The 21157-nt window shown below is 41.3% G+C and overlaps 1 protein-coding gene across 1 annotated transcript; it reads right to left on the bottom strand.

Annotated features, from left to right (window-relative positions):
- Window positions 1-5316: 5316 nt before the first annotated feature.
- MACIR (macrophage immunometabolism regulator) lies at window positions 5317-20092 on the bottom strand. Its single transcript, XM_075932054.2, has 2 exons — window positions 19975-20092; window positions 5317-7674 (listed from the first exon to the last, which is right to left on the bottom strand). Exon 2 carries the CDS (start codon window positions 7651-7653, stop codon window positions 7030-7032), a length of 624 nt encoding a protein of 207 aa, XP_075788169.1. The 5' UTR covers window positions 7654-7674; window positions 19975-20092; the 3' UTR covers window positions 5317-7029.
- Between the last annotated feature and the right edge of the window lie 1065 nt (window positions 20093-21157).

Here is a 21157-nt window from a genome sequence, read left to right on the forward strand (position 1 = left end):
CACCTCACCTCCAAGTTTATATTGCTGCCTCTCTAGCTATTCACTTGGCACTTCTCTTACTGAATCCCCCCATTCTTCTAAGAAGTTGAGGGGTGCGCCCCACAGTGCTTCCCCTGGGGCACCTTCCTCCTTTTACTCCGCAGTTTCCTTGGGTGAGCTCACTCATTCATCTTTACACAGATGACTCAAACATGGCAATACTCATTCCCTTATCTGTAAATTATTTTCTACAGAATGGGAGACCATTGCTGATGGTCTTTTCCGAGTCTTGGAGGTAAACTAGAGGGTCCTCTTCTCTCCAATGCAGTTTCTATCAGCTCCTTCAACTAGTGTGTCTCAAGGACATTATTTCCTAAGCCATACTGCGAAAGCTAAGAGGAACATGAGTGAAATCTACAACAGATCAGATATTGAAACATAAGGCTTAATTCACCCCGTACCAAAAATAAATAAATCAAAAAGTGTCATTTTTTCCTCTATCCAGAAACACTGAAAATCAATTACCATGTCATACAACCAGATGTTCAAAAGTTGCCAAATATAATAAATCAGAACAAATTGTGATGAAGCAGGGCATGTTAGCACTGAAAGACAAAATTACAGGCAAGGAATTAATATAATCATTCACTATTCTCATACAGCTTAGCTGAAGGTATTAGTGCATGATGTCTCAGGAGGATTCTAAAGCATTGTTTGATGAGAAATTGAATTTCACTTTAAGCAACATTGCTAAGCCTACTTTAGTTTTTTTAAAACCATACTTCCACGTGTAAGTTTCTAAGATGACATAAGGGAGCTCTTTGAATTGTTTTCTATGACTCAGTGATGTTCAAATGGCTCTGTCCCTTGTATCCCATCCCATAAAATGCAGGTATTATGGATTATTATCGGTACAACCTGCACAGGATTCAGAAGGGAAAAATTAAAGCCAATGTAATGACAATTGCAAAATAGACTAAAATAAAATTTCTGTGCATAAAAATGTTATATCTTTACAACGTTATCTAGATCTTACAGGAGAAAAGGTTCCAACCCTGGTGGGCCACATGATACACACATGCACACACAAAGAATTATCGTTTGGGACTGGATAATTGTGGGGAGAGTATGCATTCTATGCTTAGAGTAGAAGAGAATGGTGTAACCATTCTCAGAATGAATGGGGGGGGGGGAATAGATTTTGTTTGAAGCTTTTTAGGGATTTGGAATGTTGGAATAAATCCCAGGAGACAGGATACAATCAAAGATCAGTGAAAGACATTATCAAATGTCTCACCAATTTAATCCCTTATCTGCGCACATACTCTCTCTTTTATAACATTTTGGTTATACATCAATAGTAACTTTCTGAAAGTTACTATCACTTCATATAGCTTTGGTTGTTTCAGCCTTAGCTTTTTAAAGTTCGATAGTGGCCTGTTTTTCACTTTCCTTTTTTAATGGCTGCACTTTCTTCTCAGACTACTTTTTTCAATAATATCCAATACTTGTAAAGTGACGATTCAATTTCCCTTAACACCATCCTTTCATCTTTCCAAGAATTTTTTTCCCCTTTTCTGCTTATGTTCTCTTTCACAATCCTCCCTTTCAACTGATATTGGTTTTGTTTCTCTTTGGGGTATGCTCTGTGTGTGCCCAGAATTTATACTTAATTTAACTGAAATTATAATTAACTCGGGCCAACCTTCTGCAAATATAGGTATCTTGGATTTGATTTTGTACCTCTACATTTTCTGGTTTGTTCCTTCTGGTATCACTGGCAAAAAACATATTAGTGAAACTTTCAGTCATTTGTTTAGAAAATATTGGGTGTCACACTGACCCTCATAATACTCCAGGACTCACTTACCTCACCTCTTTCTTGCTGGATACTTTTTACTTTAGCACTTTTGTTATGAATCCAAACTTTAAGTTCTGCTATTTTTCATTGCATCAAAAAAACACATTCTGAAACACAATTAGATTTTTCCAGTTCATAGCATTGCCCCACTATGCTCTCAGCATTATTTTCGGCATCTTTTCAAAAGCAGATGACCCAATTTTTGACATGACTTAGGTTTTGCGAGACCGGTCTGTTTTTATCAGCTCATTTTTCTAGCTGTTATAACTTCCTCTCCATTATCACAAGGATTTTCTCTATCACTTCTTCCAGGTCTAGGACTTTCTGATCTTTCCTAGCCATCTTTAAAAATCGCACTTGCTTTTCTTCACCTCACCTCTCCAAGGAGTTATCAAAATGATATATTCAGAATTTAGGACATAATATTAGTACAGTATGTCAATCAACATACACTGACGTTAGTGCCCACAATTCACATAATCAGCTTCTGTTACCTATTTCATTCTCCTTCTTAAACAATCAGTTTTAAACTTAGTTCTTCTTAATAGTTTAGGCATAACCACAGCACAAATAATAATAGGGACCCTATTGTGCAAGGCATAAACAATGAAAAGATGGAAACGTACAATTTAAAATATAATATGAGACATAACAGACAAATACAACAAATAGATATAAGGTGGAATAGGATACAAAGGACCAAAAGTTAATAGTCAATTACTAATGTTGTAAACAGAGGTCGTAGCACAACAGTTAACATTGTCAAGTTAATTTATAGGTATCAGACCAGAGATGGGTTTTAAGGAGGGTAGTGGCTCTATATACTGCATGCGTCCTTCCATGGATAAAGGGCAGCACGGGAGAAGGCATAAAGGTTCTTGTTGGAAAATACGGTAAATTAACATGGTCTAGTATTGCTGGTGCAGCAGTGGGGCAGGAATGGATTAAGGACATAACAGAAAAGATCAAAATAGGCCACAAAAGGCCTAAAAATGGCAAATCATTTATTCTTCATGTGGGAGAAAAAGGAGAGTCAGTGAAACGATGAGAAGAGGTGTCAAGGGAGGAGTTCTTGAAGAGCTTGTGAAAGCTTCAATTGGTGCTTTCAAAGTGCCCCTGCGAGTGTGTTTTGTATATCCTACTCACTAACCAGTCACTTCCGAGTGAAATTCAAGATGCTTAACACAGTCTTTAAAGCTCTGCATGGTCTTCAACAGTTATTTAAAAGGCTGCCTTATGCGCTGCTTCTGCAGTTGATGTCTGCTTAGATGGAGTTCTTCCCATTATCTGCTTTTGAAATCTGATTTCTGAGATCAGTAGCAGGAGAGTCTGAGCTGAGCCTCGGAACTTGTGGTGAACTCCTGACTCCATCGAGGTCACTGACAAAACTGACACTGATTACAGGCTAGAACCTCAACCTGTTACAACAGCCAGAGTTTGTCAAAACTCACATCCTGCTACAAGTGTTTTGGTTTGATTAGACTTTTGAATAAACTATCATGTATGTATCTCTTTTGCCTGGTTGATTGACATATTGAACCTAATTGGAATATATGAAGGGCAAAGCTGAATTCTGAGCTGGTTTTAATTATTTTTATTACAAATATTAGTCTCTGCACTATATGTAAGAATTTGTATGTATGCACTTAAACAACATTTACTTCCTTGAATAAGCTAAGGCTACGTCTACACTGGCATGAATTTCCAAAAATGCTTTTAAACGGAAAAGTTTTCTGTTAAAAGCATTTTCGGAAAAGCGCGTCTAGATTGGCAGGATGCTTTTCCGCAAAAGCACTTTTTGCGGAAAAGCGTCCATAGCCAATCTAGATGTGGTTTTCCGCAAAAAATCCCCGATTGCCTTTTTCGCAATCGGGGCTTTTTGCGAAAAACAGTACTATGCTATCTACACTGGCCCTTTTGCGCAAAAGTCTTTCGGAAAAAGACTTTTGCCCAAACGGGAGCAGCATAGTTTTTCCGGAAAAGCACTGATGATTTTACATGAGATCATCAGTGCTTTTCCGGAAATTCAAGCAGCCAGTGTAGACAGCTGGCAAGTTTTTCCGCAAAAGCAGATGATTTTGCGGAAAAACTTGCCAGTCTAGACACAGCCTAAGTGAATGGTTAAAGCTAATGGTTTCACTCTGCTTTAAGTGAAACCATTGTTTCTCTAGGCTTCAGAAAGCCCTATAATGCTCCCAAGAATTTAAAGCTGCTCTCAGTACACCAGTAAACAACACATTTCTAGTTTATTATGAAGTTACATTTGTAAAAGACTTTGCCTACTCAAAGATTCTTTTTCTACTGGTAGATTATTATAGACCAAGACTCTGTATTCAAGATAACCTATGACAGTGTTTCTGAAAGTGTTCCACGTAATCACTCTCAGAAACACATTAACTGGCCGCCCCCATGTATTTATCGGCGCCACGGTCACAGAGCTTCGTGGCTCCCATTGGCTCCATTTCGTCCTTTGCAGCCAAAGGGAGCTGCAGGAAGAAGTGGCCTACCCCATGCCACTTCCCGCAGCTGCCCTTGGCTGTAAAGGATGAAACTGAGCCAATGAGAACAGCAAGGCTCCAGAGCTGCGGCACCGATAAATAAACAAACCGGGGCAGCCAGTTAATTTGTTTCTGAGTGTGATTCCGCGGAACACTTTCAGAAACATTGACCTATGAGGTTCTCACTTCCTCAGTTCAGTATTATTCAGATTACATTTTAACCCATTTTAGGAGTGCAAGAACTAATTCATCTTCCCTGATTTGACAAGATTATGTTAAATGGCAGACACTGCACCAGGAATGCAAGAAAACTGCAAGGGATTTCACTGGATTGTAATTTTGATTTTTTGTAAATAAAATACAAGAGCCACTTTATGTACTCTGAAACTGATAGAGCATCCTCAAAGCATCAGACATTCACTTGTGTATGTATAAAGGCATGTGCAATTTCATGCCTAATTGGTGTACATCGTTACCATGGATGAACACAGGCATCTGATTTCATGAGCCAAGGACAGTTAGATGCATGTGATGACTTAGTATTTCACATTGGCATTTGGCTACTCACAAGCCTGCCAGTCTATGTGTAGCACACTACTGCAACAGCAGCATGCACAAAAGCATATTTACAATTGGATACAGGAAACCCCTGAGTTGCAACTGCCCGAGTTGTGACCCCCGCACTTACAACTATTGTTTAAAAGTGCGGAAGGGGCCAAAAATCCCCGACTTACGTCCTCGGCCCACATTTACAACGGTGCACGGTGCGAATCGTCAATGAGGGTTCGAGTTACAATGCCCCCGACTTGCAATGCTTCCCCAGGAACCAATCGCATCACAAGTCAAGGGTCACCTGTATCTGACTTTCTGAAAATCAGATCTTTAGAGTATAGTGCTTCATACAGTCCTAAGCTAATACAGGACTGTTATTTGTAGTATCCTCCCAGTTTCTGCACAAAAGGACTGCACAACAATATATATTTTTACACCACCCTTTTATTTCATAGCCAGAAATACAGTTCATAGGGTCAAAAAAATCAATAAATAGTGGTGTTTAATCATTAAACATAAAACCCATCTCTCTTTGGCATCTGACAGTATTCTGTTTGTGAAACTAGAGACTATATAGGAATAGTTTACTTTAGAGATCATTCTTAAATACAATAAGTTTACATAGGTGCAGTTTACGTTAAAATATACATCAGCTATAAATATTTCTAACATACCTAAAAGACTAATCAAACCAGTAGAATGCAAAACTATCCACAGGCTCTTTACTGTAGCCAACTACAACTGTGGAGTAAGTGAAAGGATGAAAAGAATTCTTGTTTTTCCACAACCCACATTCTGCACTAGTGCTTTCCATTCATTCTGGGAAAAAAAAAATCAAAATTGTGCTAGGTATGACTGTTCAATTATAAATTATTTCTATTTCATAGACACGGTGCTTATTTAAATCTTTAACTTCTAAATAGCTCACTGAGCAGAACCAAGCATGGTTTCACACCCTCAGTAATAACTTGCACCTTTAAAAGACAAAGAATGAAAAATGGTACTTTTACAGAGGCAAGCTACATTTATTTTCCAAACATATTTAAGTTTGCAGTAGTTAAAATTGCATTTGCTGTCATGAAGCAACAAATTAAGTCAGTGCATTTGATATACATTGTTAAATCCAGACTCAGTACTTCAAGGTTGCTATAGAAGCACTGTACTCCTTCAAATTAATTCAGGCATCTGGATTTTTAATTTTAAAAAGTGTTCAGTGCTGCAAATAACTGGAATTTCCAGTCCAATGCTAAAGTTGTGTTTTTAACACCTTCCATTACTTATACATGTAATACAAATAAATATTTTAAAAAAATCAAATTTCATTCAATGCTACTTTCTAATGTAGACATTTTAATCTATAATGTTGAAATCTAAATTGGGTCCTTGCTTATATGTCAAAACAAATTTTAAAAACCAAAGTTTATTACAAGTAAATAATCCTTGTAAGTAAATTTGATGAAAATCTTCATTTCCAGACTGGATTTTTTTTTAAAAAAAATATTCCAAATACTTATTTAACCTAAGTTTTTAAAATAGAGGAAGAAAAAAAGAAACTAAAAATAACTTTGATAATTTTCAATATTTGTTCATTTGCATCAGTGAAATCTTTTTCTAGCACAGACCCACTTTCAAAATGTTTAAAACAATCCAGTTTAAATAACAAGTGGTCCAATTCAGCCACTTTCACATTCTTTTCAGTAATGCAACAAATTACCATACATACATTTTAGTGTAAAGTACAGAAAATGACAAAAGGAGAACTTGATGCTTCTTCGACAGCAACTTCCAATAGCAAGCCAAGTTAGCAACAACCAAGCAGACACCATCACCAATTTCTGAGTGTCAAATCACCGTAAATACCTGTACAAAAGCCTTTTCTTTGTTAAAAAGTGTCCCAAAGAAATGTCCACCAATTAGAGTCAGATTTTCTTCAGAAGCTAATCGATCAGAAAAGATGTTTCCCCTCCAAATATCTGAGACATTTTGGGTGTTCAAAATTTAATTCAATAAATAACGTTCTGATAATACTTAGCTGATACAACCACCTACAATGTGGACAGTCATGTACACAGTACAATAGTGGATTTTTGCAGCAATGAAGAAATTATCAGGAGTTGGCTTTAACTTCCACATGGTAGTTCATGTGTTATTTCTAGCAAACATACGGTCCCCTCTTAGTGTAAGGTGCTGGAGCTGATATTGTAGCACTTCTGTGTCTGCAGGTTCCTTGATGTTCATTTTATCTAAATTGAGGTAGTCCAGGGATTTAGAATGAGCCCTCTTACCTTTGAGGAGACAAAGAGGCAGAGGACCATGAAGTGCCTTGTAGGGTTCATATGGTAAAGCCTTAGTGCATTTATCCCCTGAGCTCGGCATCCGTCGTCTCCTTCTTCCATTTACAGCTGGAATCTCATATGGCTGATAGTACCTACTTCTAGCTTTGTACAACCGTGAGGAACGTGTCAGTCCTGAATCAAGTTGTTTGGAGCGCACGGTGGGCATAGCTTCCACTTTATTTTCTTCACTTCCTGTACACTTCTGGGCTAATTTCAAGAGCTCCTCACCAGTTGTGAAGCCAACCAGGTAGTTAGAATCCATGTGAAGGATCTGATAGCCTGAAACAGTCCGTCGCATTGGTGAGCATGGGGTGCTGGAGCATCGAGGTTTCTCTGCTTCCACTTTGCCTGTGGAACTCACCTCTGCAATAGGTAAGGGAAGCGTAGCTATGGTTGTTCTGGTCTCTCCATTTATGTCAACTTCCATTTTAAATACAACTCTACTCTCCTAAAAATAAAAAAGAGCTGAATTAGAAATACAAACAAAAATACGTATAAAGCCTTCAGATAAGCAGGATTATCTCAGAAGGCTTAACACTCCTAACTTACTAGGGTAGGAGAATGCAGGCAGCACCTCTCTATTCTGCCTCATCTCTCATTCTACACAGTGTCTTATAGTAAGCGTATCAAATGCACTTCATTTCTCTCTCTCAGAATTACTTGGCCTGTTTTAACTAAAAATGACATAAGTATTGAGATGGAATATTTTTATGTTGCTTTTCTGCAAACAATGCATTCAATGAATTCAAGTATAGCGTTCATTTTGTATGGTGCTATTTTAACTGGACAAAGCACAACATAAGTACTCTTTCCACTCCCTAAAGCTGAAATCTTTTAATCTGTTTGTTCTAAAAGTGTTACTCTCATTTGCTGTAAAGCCATTTTCACAACCCATTAATGTAGTTAAAGGTAATTTCTAGATATAGTCAACCGTGAACAGGAAAAAACTGGAGTAAATGCTTGAAAAATTCAACCAATAAGCTACTTGACCAAAGACTACAGCAAAAAGCCACATCTGAATATACCTTTGTATATTTTCAGAAATGAAACACTTATGTATCATGATGAGAGTGTCCTCTGGACTGTTTCATGAACCCTTTTCATAAACCATGCCCCTCCCCCAAAAAATGTAAACAACTTTTTCAATACAAAAGAACAACCTCCCAACTCATTCACATGTAATGCAATAATCCATGTAAACCACCAGCATATTTTCATTTACCACATCACAAACGTATGCAACAGCAACAAAATGCTACTGAATGACACTTCCCAGAATATCACAAACCTAAAAATTCACACTCCAGTATGACCACAGGAAACATATACTTACAAGAAACACCTTACAGTAAGACAAGGAGAGGTACTGACTCTAGCTTTTGTTCACTCTTGGTACATTAAAAAAACCACACACACACGCCAGACTGCCCTTCAATCTTCATTTCACAGCCCTTTCTCCACTTAATCCACTCTCAATGGTATTACTTGTGGGTATCTGGCATAGAAGTATGGTGTAAATGGAGGTAACAGCACAATAAATTAGGTGCTGGAAAGCTGGAATCCTTGGAGCAAAGAATTACTGTTGTGGTGTACAGTATCAGTAGTAGAAATATACATGCCTGTAGGCAGAGGGTTAGATGGCACACACTTGTGGGCAACTAAATTTTCACTTCCTTTTGTGACTGTGTTAGAAATTTTAGCTATTTCAAAAAGTGTTTTATTTAATTTATTTTAAAATGATTAATCATTGACTGTCACATCAACATGTAAACCCACACATCTTTCTTCTTTTCCAGGTATGGAATGATAACAGGTGGCTCTCTCAGGTCAATTCATTTTCAGTGGTTCATCAAAAAGGAGCGTCCCTCTATGGCTTCCCAGATCCTAGGACATGAAAGAGAATGGGGAAATAGCCGGGCAAGCTCTTCCGAGAAGCACAGTTCTGAATTCCATTACTGAATAGCATCTGTATCTGACAAGATTCCTATTATCTGCCACCAGGGGAACTATTTTATCATACTCTAAGGGTATGCTACTGGCCTCTATTCTGAGACTGAGGAGGGTGGACCTGAAGAACGAATCGAAAATTGCATTGGGAGGAATGAAGGAGGGTAACAGATAAAGAACTGAAAAACCACCATGCATACATCTGGAATTGGGCTCCTACATCATGAGGCTAACTTAAAAAAAAAAAAATCACACAATCAGGAGGAAATCATGTAATTCAAAAGGCAGAGGAAAACAATGGGGAGCTTCCTGATTCACAATTTGTGCACAAGATCTCAGATTCAAAATTCAACCTTAATGAAAAAAATATACAATTTCCTCATGTTCGCTTGGAAGGAGAAAGTCACTACTTATCCTCTACTACGTGGTGGAGTTGCCAAGTTACTCTTCCACATTCCCTTTGCGTATAGCTACAATGGCTTCACCTCTCCATCTCAGGGTATGACTACAGTGCAGAATTTTTCAGAAAAACAGCCATTTTTCTGGAAAAACTACACCTCTGTCCACACTGCAATTGTGTCCTTTCAACAGAAAGTCGAACAAATGTAGGAGGGTTTCTGACAGTTGCAAACCTCTTGCTACGAGGAAGAAGCCTTTTTCCAAGAGAGCTCTTTTGGAGAGGCATGTGTAGACAGGGAAGAGGAGTTTTTTACAAAAGAGGAGGCCTCCAGGAAAAAGCACAAGTGCCCTGGTAACCACTCCGTACATAGCAATTACAACTTAAATGTGAGATAGCATCTAATCAATGCAGACACTATCTTTCGAAAAAGCAGATCACTTTTTTGGTGCACTTTTGCTGTATGAACGCTCTCTTCTGGAAAAGCTTCTTTTGAAAGAAGCTTGCAGTCTAGACGTAGCCTCAGTCTTTTATTTCATGTGCCCTTCTCCCATATTTGTCCTCTCTTCCCCCTCACATTTTCCCCTCATGTCCCCCCATCTGTCTCCTGTCTCTCAGACTCTCCTAAACACATTCTGCAACCTTCCACAGTCCTCTAGACGCAAACTCCCTCCCCCAGTTTCCCTCCCTGCTTTTCGGTTTTACTGCCTCAACATCAGTTATTCCTCACAGTGCCTCCCTCGGTCTACTCAGAGTCCAAAAGGCTGCTACCAGCTTCCCTTGCCAGCTCTGCTCCAGGCGAGGAGGCTTTACTGTGGGCTCTGCAGTATAAAGCTTATTTAAGCTTTACGCTGCAGTGCCACAGGGTGTAATAAGGATGGTAACGTGTAGACCTGTGGTTCCCCATCTTTTGTATACCACGGACCGGCAAACCCATTAGTAAAAATTTGGTGCACTGGCAACATTTTATTTGCATATTCATTACACAAATAATGAATATGCAAATAAAATGTTATCGGTCCACCTAGCCCCAAACCAGCTCCTTGCTCCCCAGTGCCTAACACCCTTTGGACCACCCCCCCCACTCCTACACCCCATGCCCTTTGACTCTTAAACTCTGAATCCTACAACCCATGCCAACAACCTCTTGCCCCATGACCCCACCATGCCCTCACCCAACACCCTTTTGCTCCCACCCCACCCCTGCACTCACCACAGCAAGGCTGCCCCCTCAAGGGAGCATGGGAGTTACTGCTGTGTGGGTGGGGAAATCAGCTCTCCTCCTTTGCATCTCCTCCCTCCCCTAGCACATCTTGTGCCCCCATGGGTGGGGGCACAGGGGGGAGCATAGAATCCCAGCCAGCAGTTATTACTGGGGGGAGAGGTGGGAGGAAGGCGCCTCCTGCTGCTGCCACCTGAGCCACTATGGCTGCCAGAGATGAGCCACTGGGAACAGCCAGCTTGAGCTCTGACAGCCACCGCAGCCCGGCAGCCAGCAGTTTACTACACAATTAACCCATAAGCCTTAACTTTATCGGTTAATCCTGTCAACTACACTCATTTCCCACTCCCCCTCCGATGCCTCTGTATCAGCGCTCTGACCAGTTCTGAGAGTCATGCACATTGCTTTCAATGAGGTGGCCCTGCATTCAGTGTGCTTGCCTGTTGCCCTGCCCTACCCTCCTACCCCCAACCCAAGCACTGAAGAGACTAGTGTTCAGAAATCATGCATCATTATTTAGGGAACAGCAGGGACAAAAGAAAAAAAGAAGTCCAGGGCAGAAGCTTGGAGGTGGGAGTGAGGAGAGAAGAGATCACAATTGTGAAAAGGACAGCCTTTTCTTCATGATGCATCCCTGGGGTTGAGTGTGAGCCTACCTGTGATTTCCCCCTGGAAGAGGTGGCTATGGAACTCTGAGGAGGCAGTGTTGATCTGCAAAGGCTGGAGGGGGTGTAGGTGCATGTAGGAATTATGTAAAACTACCATGCAGTCCATCACATCCACTATGAACACCATTTTCTCTTGGTGCATCACTTTCCATTCCCTGCATGCTCTCCCTCCCTTACATTCTACATGCATCTTCTTCAGTATTCCACCTCTGGCTTATGCACTCCCTGTCCAAGCTGTGGATTGAACATTAAGACATCTGACTCATGCCGTTCTTTAATTGGAACCAAAAGACACAGATGAAGTAGAGTGATGCACAGGAGGTAATGCAATCATTATACACCATCAATATAAAGAGCTAAGCCAGATTGCTCAGAAATCTCTTCAATATGGCTTAAGCTCCCACAGATAATTTGTTCATAAAAAGATCCAGGCCAAGGTGTCAACTGCACCAAATAGAGAGGGGGAAAAAACCACATTGGTAACAATGTTACAGTCCTTGAATCTACCAATTCACTTTGGTATGCTTGTATTTAAGAACATCCTGGAAAAAAAAGGAATTTATACATTCAACATACTGTAGGAGTATGGTCATAGAAGGGGTGATTTTATTCTTTACTCATTTTAATACTTTAAGTGCATAAAATATATAAACACAAACCACATGAATTTTATTTCTATTGCAATTTGCTAAAGAATGTAGCAAAGTTACTTTGGTGTGTTTAATACACATGGCTATGGCAAAGGAAAGCCAAAGCAGCCCAAACAGATTCTGTATGTTGGCTGTTAGCTGTAAAATACTGTAATCTTGTAAAAGAAACAGTTTTCACATATTTATTAAATGAGAAAAACAAAATGTAGATTGTTTACTTTATAATCATTAAAATGTTTTGTATATGTATGTTTCACACATACACAAAATATGTATGATGTGGAAATTTCTGGTATGTTTTGATGGCTCTAAATCTCCTGATGGAATTATACACTTACATAAGAACTGTTTATTTGTCTGAAAAGATTATATCCATTCTAGAGCTAAGTAAGTATACAGAAATATACATCAGGATAGCTGAACCACATAGCTGAAAGAAATAAAATTCACCCAAAATAAACCCCCAAGATATATGACTTCACACCATCCAGAAGACCTAGGGAAAAAACAGGCCTATTAATTTTCCTGCTTGGTTCCACATCCAACAAACCAAATATGAGTATTTCTCAAAAGACAACTGAAACCATGCAAATACAACTAACTGAGGAACTGTATGTCTGAATACAACTGAAATTATGAAGACTTATAATTATCAACTTAATGCAACAAATTATAGTTCTGAATACTCTATTCATGCAAATCTGTAATCAGCTTGGATAGAGTGCCCTGCCAAATGAATCTTAAAATATTTCTTCACTTCAGAGTAAGAGGCAATATAACTCAATTTCAAATTATATTTTGTTTTACTGTCTTATTTAAAAGTCAAGAATAAAATTGTAACAAATGGTGGTAAATTCCAGCGTAAAACATTTCATAATATGCATCTAAGCTCTAATAAACTGTACTTTTGACTGAAGCTGAAAACAGTATTCAGAAGTGCTGAGTCAAAATTAAAAATGGGACAGGATGACATAAGTGGACATTAAGATACTGGTACTTCATTCATTCTATAAAATTATCCATAATCTTATTTGAAATCAATACTGCCATTAGGAATTCTTTCAGTACACAGGTTCTGGAAAAACATTTTGTGCTGCAGTTCACAGTAGGCTCAACATTCCAAACTCCTTAGCAAGAAAAATAAAAAATTACAGGTGGTAAAGGTGGGATGGAATATTCTAAGTTTATTATCTTATCAAAAGAGAAACATGCTCATAAGCTCTTTCAGAATCAGAGAGGTTACTGCTATAATAGTCTCATTTGCGAGTAAATAGATTCAATGGAATCGAAATGAAGTATCCAACCACAGATGAGAGCCACAATTGCCAGACATCTTTTTCCTGAACAGACAGATCCTGCGTTCTGCGGGTGGTGGTAATGGGGGGTTGTAGCCAGACATGAACCCCATCTTGGTTTCTGTCCCCCCCTCCCCCTGAGAGCAAGAGAAAGGCAGTTAGCCTTTGATGCCCTGGGAACGCAAGTATGCTGCCTGTCCCTGACTCTCCCATAAACAGAAACCAGACAGTAATTGGGCTAACTGACGACTCAGGGCTCCCGTCGCCCTGATGGCTAGTACCAGTAATTGACACACCTGCACTGTCCCAGGAGAGGAATCTTCGCCCATCACATACCAGAGGTGCCCATTGTCTGCATTTTCCCAGGTGTGAATTATGCTTTGCACCCTTCTTGGAAAACTTGGTGTTCAAAGCCATTTTTCCTAATTGGCCACTTGAGACCAGGAAGAAGCCTACATGACCCAAGGGGTATAAAGAGGGGTTTAGTAGCCCACCCCATTTGAGCTCCAATCATCTACACCTGCTGGCAGGTACTGATTGTCTCCCGAGGTCTGTGGGACGCCCAACCTCGTCCTACTTCTTCCCGAGGGATTGAGAGAATGCCACGCCAAGTCTGGAACGCAGATGTGAGAATGTATACCTGCTAGGTGTCTATTTTGCATGCATTTAATAAGAGCTCAGCGAACCAAAAGGGTTTCATGGTACCTGTAAGTGACTTCTTAGTGTAATTTCTGTCCTGTCCTTTGTAGTGGCTGTGTTATCTGTAACACAGTAGTAGCATTTAACAGCTAAGTTTACCCTGTAACAATAAACCTGTAACTGTTTAAATTTTAACCTGACTCCTTCAGTTGCTGTAATAGAACCAAGCACAATTTAAAAGAACTTCAGCCGGTCATAAGGGGCAGGTATAGGAAGAGCTTGGGCGTTTGGATTGTGTCACTCCCAGGTGACAGATCCGTTGGGGCATCTCTCAGTCTTCCCTAGACTGCCTGCTGCGAAGGGATCCTGTATCCTAGCGGCTGAAATCTGAGATGTAATAAGCTCTTCCTATAAATTCGGGGCATCTGTCAGCCTGTTGGCTGCCCTCTGCGACGGGACCCCGGTCCTAGCAGTAAAGTCACGGACGTTAAACCTTTTTCTCGGTAACTCTCTCACACACACACACACACACACACACACACACACACACACACACACACAGACACTGCCCTGACCGTCAGCTGACAGGGGTATAAAGGGAAAGAAAACTTCAGGGATAATAATACCTATGAGTTGCACACATTCATGATCAACTGACAATCGTTCCACAAATACATAAATATACAAAGCAACCAGCTTAGAAGAAAAGTTGAAATGTTACCGTAAGAAAAATATATTCAGATTGGAAAGAAAATAACATAGAAAGCTCTGTAAGAAGAGGCATAAGAGGGCAGAAGTAAACATAAGGCAGCATGACATGAGCCTGGGGGTTACCAAAGATGGAAAAAATCTGAAGAGAAACCTCCTGAGAGTATGGCTGCTTGAAAATCAAAAGATGGAACTGAAGTCAAACTGAACTTAAATAGTAAGTGCAAGAATTTTATAAACTACTGTATTAAGTACCATTATCAACCTAACAAGGAATGGCAACTCTCAAAAGGCAAGACAAGTTGCAGTTACAGGTGAAGTAGCAAAACCCTTTACGGCAGTGGTTCCCAACCTGTAGTCTGCGACTGTACTGCAGGGGGTCCATGGAAAGTTTAAAAATAAGTGGTGGGTCCAATCCTTACCTTTATTTTTCTTTGCTTATTTTCTGTTCTTTTTTTTCCTCCCCCAGAGAGGGTCCATGAAATTTTAATAGCTTAAAAAGGGGTCTGTATGCTCTAAAAGATTGGAAACCATTGCTTTCAGGCAATGAGGAGAAAAGTTGCCTGGAATAACTTAATCATAATAAAGGACCATGAAGTATCAGTTACAACAAGATCCAGACAAACACTAGTAAAGACGGAATAGTTGGCAGAGAGAACACCGAAGACATTCAAAACAACCAGATTCCTACAAACCAAACCAAACATAGCCTGCCCATTCTTCAAGGACAAAATATAACAAGATGTTCAGGCTAAGTAACAGACCAAGATGGCCCAAAGAATTAGCACATGCCACTAGCTCATCCTGTAGATGTCACAGTGAGTGGACTAGACTGGCATGATTGAGTATATAATTTATTCAGAGACTTCAAAATAGGGATATTAATGGGTAGCTTGTTATCTGGTAAGCATCACTCTTACTGGGTGATTACCAGGTAATGGTTAAACGGTACCCAGGAGAGCAGTCCACCATGGGTGGAGGGTTGCTCCAGCCCACCAGGCTCCTGTGCAGGGCTGCCAGCAGTTCCATGAAGAAGTGGCTCTGGAAGCGGCAGTGGCTTTCCTGGCCCCATGCAGAGCTGGAAGCAATACAGCTGGAGCAGCCCTTGCCTGTACACCAGCTCTCCGGCTCCACACACTCTTAATCAGTTAACCTTAATATAGTTTTGGACAAATACATTTTTTAAAAGTTAACTTGCATGAACAGACAGTGAAAACAGTTGAAAGAAACAAGCTGGATATAAGGCTATTTAAGAAAATTCAATATTCTCCTTGAAATACTTTCATGTATTACTACACGATATTCACAAATAATGTGTTTGACAGATTTAATTTTTCTTGAAGATTTACAAATTGCCTTAAATGGTATTGTATCCCTTTTCCTACATTTAACCATCTATTAACAGTTCAAAAACATCTCCTTGCATGTACTACTAAAATGTTGTTTCTAACCGTCACAGGCATTCATGTTTGCTACAGTTATAAGCAGTTCAATTAAATGGATTGGGATACCAGATTGTGACAAATGAAAAAGAAAACCATACTTTATAAATATATTTCCCTACATTGCTAATAACTCAGATTTCTTAAAAATGAGTATTTTAGAATATTTGCTTTTCTTGCAATTATTTATGCAATCTTACTTTTTGCATGCAAGTGTCAATACAAATGATAAAGTAAGTTTCATTTTAACAATGATCAGTTTCACTTTAAGATGACATTTTTAATTTTGGAACACCTGATTTCCAGAACTTCATGCAATAAAAACTTCAAATACCCTGTTAATTTTAAGTTTTCTGCATCTGAGTTATTTTACATATCACAAAATTCATTATATTCTACAAATATTTTAATGAGATCTTAAGATAATACACCACTTTGCTTAGACAAAACGTTCTCTGCTATTATGTTAGTTTTACCTACACAGTTTTACTTTTATAGCAAAACAGAAGCATGTTTGTTATTATGATGTATGCTAAAGTACATGAAAATACAAATCTTTAGGTTTCTGAATGTGCCATTTCTGAAACTATATTATCCTAAGTTCAACCACTATGTCAGGACACAATGCAAAATTTAGGGGGAAAAAAACAAAGACAACCAAAAAAAAAAAACCCCCCACCACCTATTTAATGCAATTCAAAATGAAAATTTAGAACTAAACCCATGTCATAGTCAAAATTTTTGCAAGGGTTAAATTAATACTAGATTACCTTGTAACATGACATTCCAGATAAAAAGGTAATATTTAGACACTGAAATAATTTCTCAAAACTTAACAGTGGGAACATAAGGGGAAAGCACAAAGGTCCCAATGCTTTGTTGTCCAGTTCAGTAACCGTATTACAATTTCTAATAGATGTCCTCTCTGGGTACATCACCCTTTTACTTCTTTTCAAACTCATTCCCACATGCTAACAAATGCTGAAAGCTATGAATGCTCTTAACTCATTATATACAAGTGTAATGTGAATTCAAGATAAATGGCTATTAAAAGCCAAACTATACTGCTTCATACACCAGACTTGCCTCAAATTTCCTGCTAATGTCACCAGACAACTGAACTGAGTATTACCAGTCAGTCAGCCAATCCATCTTTATTGTAAAAGCATGTGTCTGATTGTTTAAGGCTGGTGGCCAAGTAAGCAGCATATGGCTGCTCAAAAGAGAAAAGATAAGAAGAGCCATGTTACAATGCCAGCAGTGCTATGCAACAAAAATAATTTCAGTTATCCACTAACTGATGTAAATACTGTTGCCTCATCTCCCTCCCTCCATCTTAAAATGACTGAAAAGTACCACCCTCCATTGCTTATTAACCTCCTAGTAAGGATGTTAAATTTCAGTTAATCAACTAATCAAGTAGTATATGCAATTTGCATCGACTATTCGGTTAACTGATAAGGGCACCTTTGCCTTTGAAATGTAGCCTTCTGCTAGCTCCTGCTACATTTCAAAGGCAGAAGCTCCATGGGGAGCACTGGGCCAACAGGGGACTGCTTGAGTCCCAGGCTAGTGCCAAGCTCCCTGCTTTTGAGATGTAGAAGAGCCCCTCCCCCCCGCTCTTATTACAATATGGTTATAACCAAGACAATTCCCCGAGAAAAATAGTTTTGCTAACGCCACTTGTATACCTAGAATTGTGTGATGTGCGGATTGAATCACAGCAGTACTTTGACTGGATGCAGAGCGAGCGTCAGACTCTCAAAGTTAGCAGTGTATGTAATCAGCACGTACCTCACCTCCCGTGCCTTGGCTTTATCCAGTGTCATTTTACCAGTAGGAAAAAAACTATGTGGATGGAACACAGAGAACCGTCTCATGGGCCACGCACAGAACCTGATGGGTCGTGTGTGTGGTTGCCCACCACTGTCCTAAAGCGGCACTCAGATGCAGAACCTAAAGAACTAGATGATGAGCACTGTGCTTGGTTACATGTTGAAAAGGAATTTGTTGTGGAGCTGCAGTGTATGTGTTTTAATCTGGACATTAAAAGGAATGGGAAGTGAGATGACCAAGCAAAGGGTTGGTGCCGAGATTTTGAATGATTTCTTGAGTTTAGTGATTGCATGGATAAGAAATATACTTCAGCAAACCTAATTACTTTCAGGTTTCTGAAGATGTATGAGCATTAATATCTATGTTAAATAGATTATTTCACTCCTAAACTGTCTCTAACCTTAAAAGGGTGCCCCTCCCACTGCCCAGCACCTCTCCCAATGCATTTTTTAAGTTTTTATATATTAACGGGGGAACTGATCCCAACATGAGGAAAATGGGTGTAATTTGGGGAAAAGAAGAGGCAGCAGAGTAGGCCAGCTGAGAAATTCCTTTCTGTGTCATATAAGGGCTTGTCTTCAACTCCACTTTACCCCTTATGCAACCCACAAGCCAAGTGGTGGGGGATGGGGAAAGAAGAGTAGGTCTGTATGAAAGAAGATCTGCATGCATACATGCCCTATATATAGGGCTCTGAGTAGAAAGTGGAGTCAGGCCTTTAGCTGCAGAAGCACCAAGGTCTCCCACCCCACCCAAAGCACTCTTGCCCATGAGGCAAAGATAGCACCAACTACTTGTGCACTGCACATGTGGACTCTGCTCCCTTCTCCAACCCCACCCCTATACAGTCCTACTGCAAACACTACACTCTGCTGCACAGAGTAATTCCATGGCTCAAGGGTGATGGAAGTATATCTTCAGAGAACTGGCAGGATGTAACAGTCCCCCTTGGCTTTTCTTACTAGAAAGAAAGTAACTAGAACTAAAATTAGATTAAGAAGAATAAAGGTATTAGGGCTGTCCACTCAATGTTAAGCCTTAAGTTGTCGTCTTATCCCTGAGGTCTTGTGAAAGAGAGAGAGAGTGTGAGAGTGTGTGTGTGTGTGTGTGTGTGTGTGTTATACACACAAAAAGTTTCGAGTTTGCTGTAATGTGGGTATTTAACTATAGGGATAAGATACCCTGCCAGCATGTCACACTGTCTATAATCTGTGCCCTATCATTGCACTTGTACATACATAGCAAACGCTGTACACCTTCAGACAGCACAACCATTACACACGTCAGATGTTCTACAATGGACACACATGGAAAAAGTGCAGCACAACACGGCTCTGCACACACATCCCTATGCAATACAACGCTGCACATTCCAACACTGCCTTTGTATCCCACACTGACTCACAGTACACAACAGATCCTCCCTACCAACGCCCTTCAGCGAGCCCCCGCACCCTGCAGGTGAGGCGCTCCGCCGAGTCGGCTCTGCCCCCCCCCACGCACACGCAATTTACACCAGCCGGAACACGTGCCCCCTGACGCAAGGCAAAGCTTGTGCCAACAGAGGCAGAAGCGACAGCCTTGCGGCGGGCCCCAAGCAGCGCGCAGCCCAGCGCCCCGCGCGCACACTCTGGGCAGCGGCGTCACAATCCCGCCTCCCCTCGCGCCGCGCACCTCGCGCGCAGACAGCACCGACCGCACCCGCTGCGGCGCGGCACGCGCTCGGGGCGCCCCCGTCCCCTGAGACCGCACCAGCCAGCCAGGGCGATGCCGCCGCTTCCCCCGCTCCGCCCTGGCCCTGGCGGGGGGCGAGCGCGCTGCACCGGCAGGGCCCGCGGGGAGAGAGGAGCTGGCCCGGCTGCAGCGCGACGAACTGGGCCGGGCTGGCCTTGCCCCGGCTGCTCAGCGAACGGGGTCGGCCCCAGCGCTTCCCCGCCGCCCTACCTGAGGTCCGGGGCGCCGGGCCCGGCTGCCAGCGGCGCTCGGGAAGGAGGCAGCGATCGCGGGCAAGAGACACAGAGACGCTGCGGAGTCCCGCCCCGCTCCGCCCCCAGATCACACGGGCCCGGGGCGGGGCTTGGTGCGGGCTGGGCGCCCGCCGCGCTGCGTGCGGGGCTGCTCCTGACGCCTCACCCAGCCCCACTTCCACACACGAATGGCGGCGTGAAGGGCTGGACGCAACCGCCTGCCGATTAACCCGGGGAAGTGGAATTAAGCTGTGCGTCTCCTCTGCACTGCCCGCTTTCACTGCTTCCCTCTTCGCCTGGGCCCTCGCTAGTGCCCCACTTGCCAGAGATCCCCCATGGGGACTAAATTAGCTGTGACCTCTGGTGAGATCTTGGAGTCATTGTGGGTAGTTCTCTGAAAACAGCCACTCAATGCACAGCAGCAGTCAAAGAAGCAAACAGCTTGTTGGGAATCATTGAAGGATAGAGAATATCTTCTTGCCTGTGTATAACTCCATGGTATGCCCACATCTGTGAACACTGTCCCCAGATGTGGTAGCTCCAACCATTCTCCACCTCCTCCCTCCTCCCCTCCAAAGCTATCTTGGCATTGGAAAAAGTTCAGAAAAAAAGGCAACAAAAGGATTAGGGGTATGGAAGAACTGCCTTCTGAGGAAAGAAGACAATGACAGACTTTTTGGTTTGGAAAAGAGCCAGTTGAGGGGAGGCTATTATAGAGCCCTAACAAAAATTGAGACTGGTGTGGAAAAAGTGATAAAGAATTATTCACTCCTTCCCATAACAAGAGCTAGGGGTCACTAAATGAAATTAATAAGTAGCAGGTTTAGAACAAAGTATTCACACAACACAGTCAACCTATGGAACTCCTTGCCAGAGAATGCTGTGCAGTCCAAAACTGTGACAGGGTTCAAAAGAGAGCTATCTGACGGTACAGCTAGGCTGGGGGGTATGTGTGCGTGTGTGTGTCAGGTATCCCGAAAAAAACTTCCTCTGCTTTGTGGGAGAGCAAACACACTCTTTCGGAAGCCCCTGTACAGCCGGTCCCCAACTTACGGCCACCTTGACTTATGACCATCCGGGCTCCAAGTTACAAACGCGACCCACGCTTACAAACAGCACGGTCACAATGTAACTCAATGGGTTCCAAGTTACGGCTAAGC

The sequence above is a fragment of the Pelodiscus sinensis genome, chromosome 6 (genome assembly GCF_052426305.1).
Source record: "Pelodiscus sinensis isolate ZL-2025 chromosome 6, ASM5242630v1, whole genome shotgun sequence".
NCBI lineage: Eukaryota > Metazoa > Chordata > Testudines > Trionychidae > Pelodiscus > Pelodiscus sinensis.

What these genes read in the sequence shown, in the direction of transcription:
- MACIR (XM_075932054.2), bottom strand. Translation starts at nt 7,653, where the DNA reads ATGGAAGTTGACATAAATGGAGAGACCAGAACAACCATAGCTACGCTT.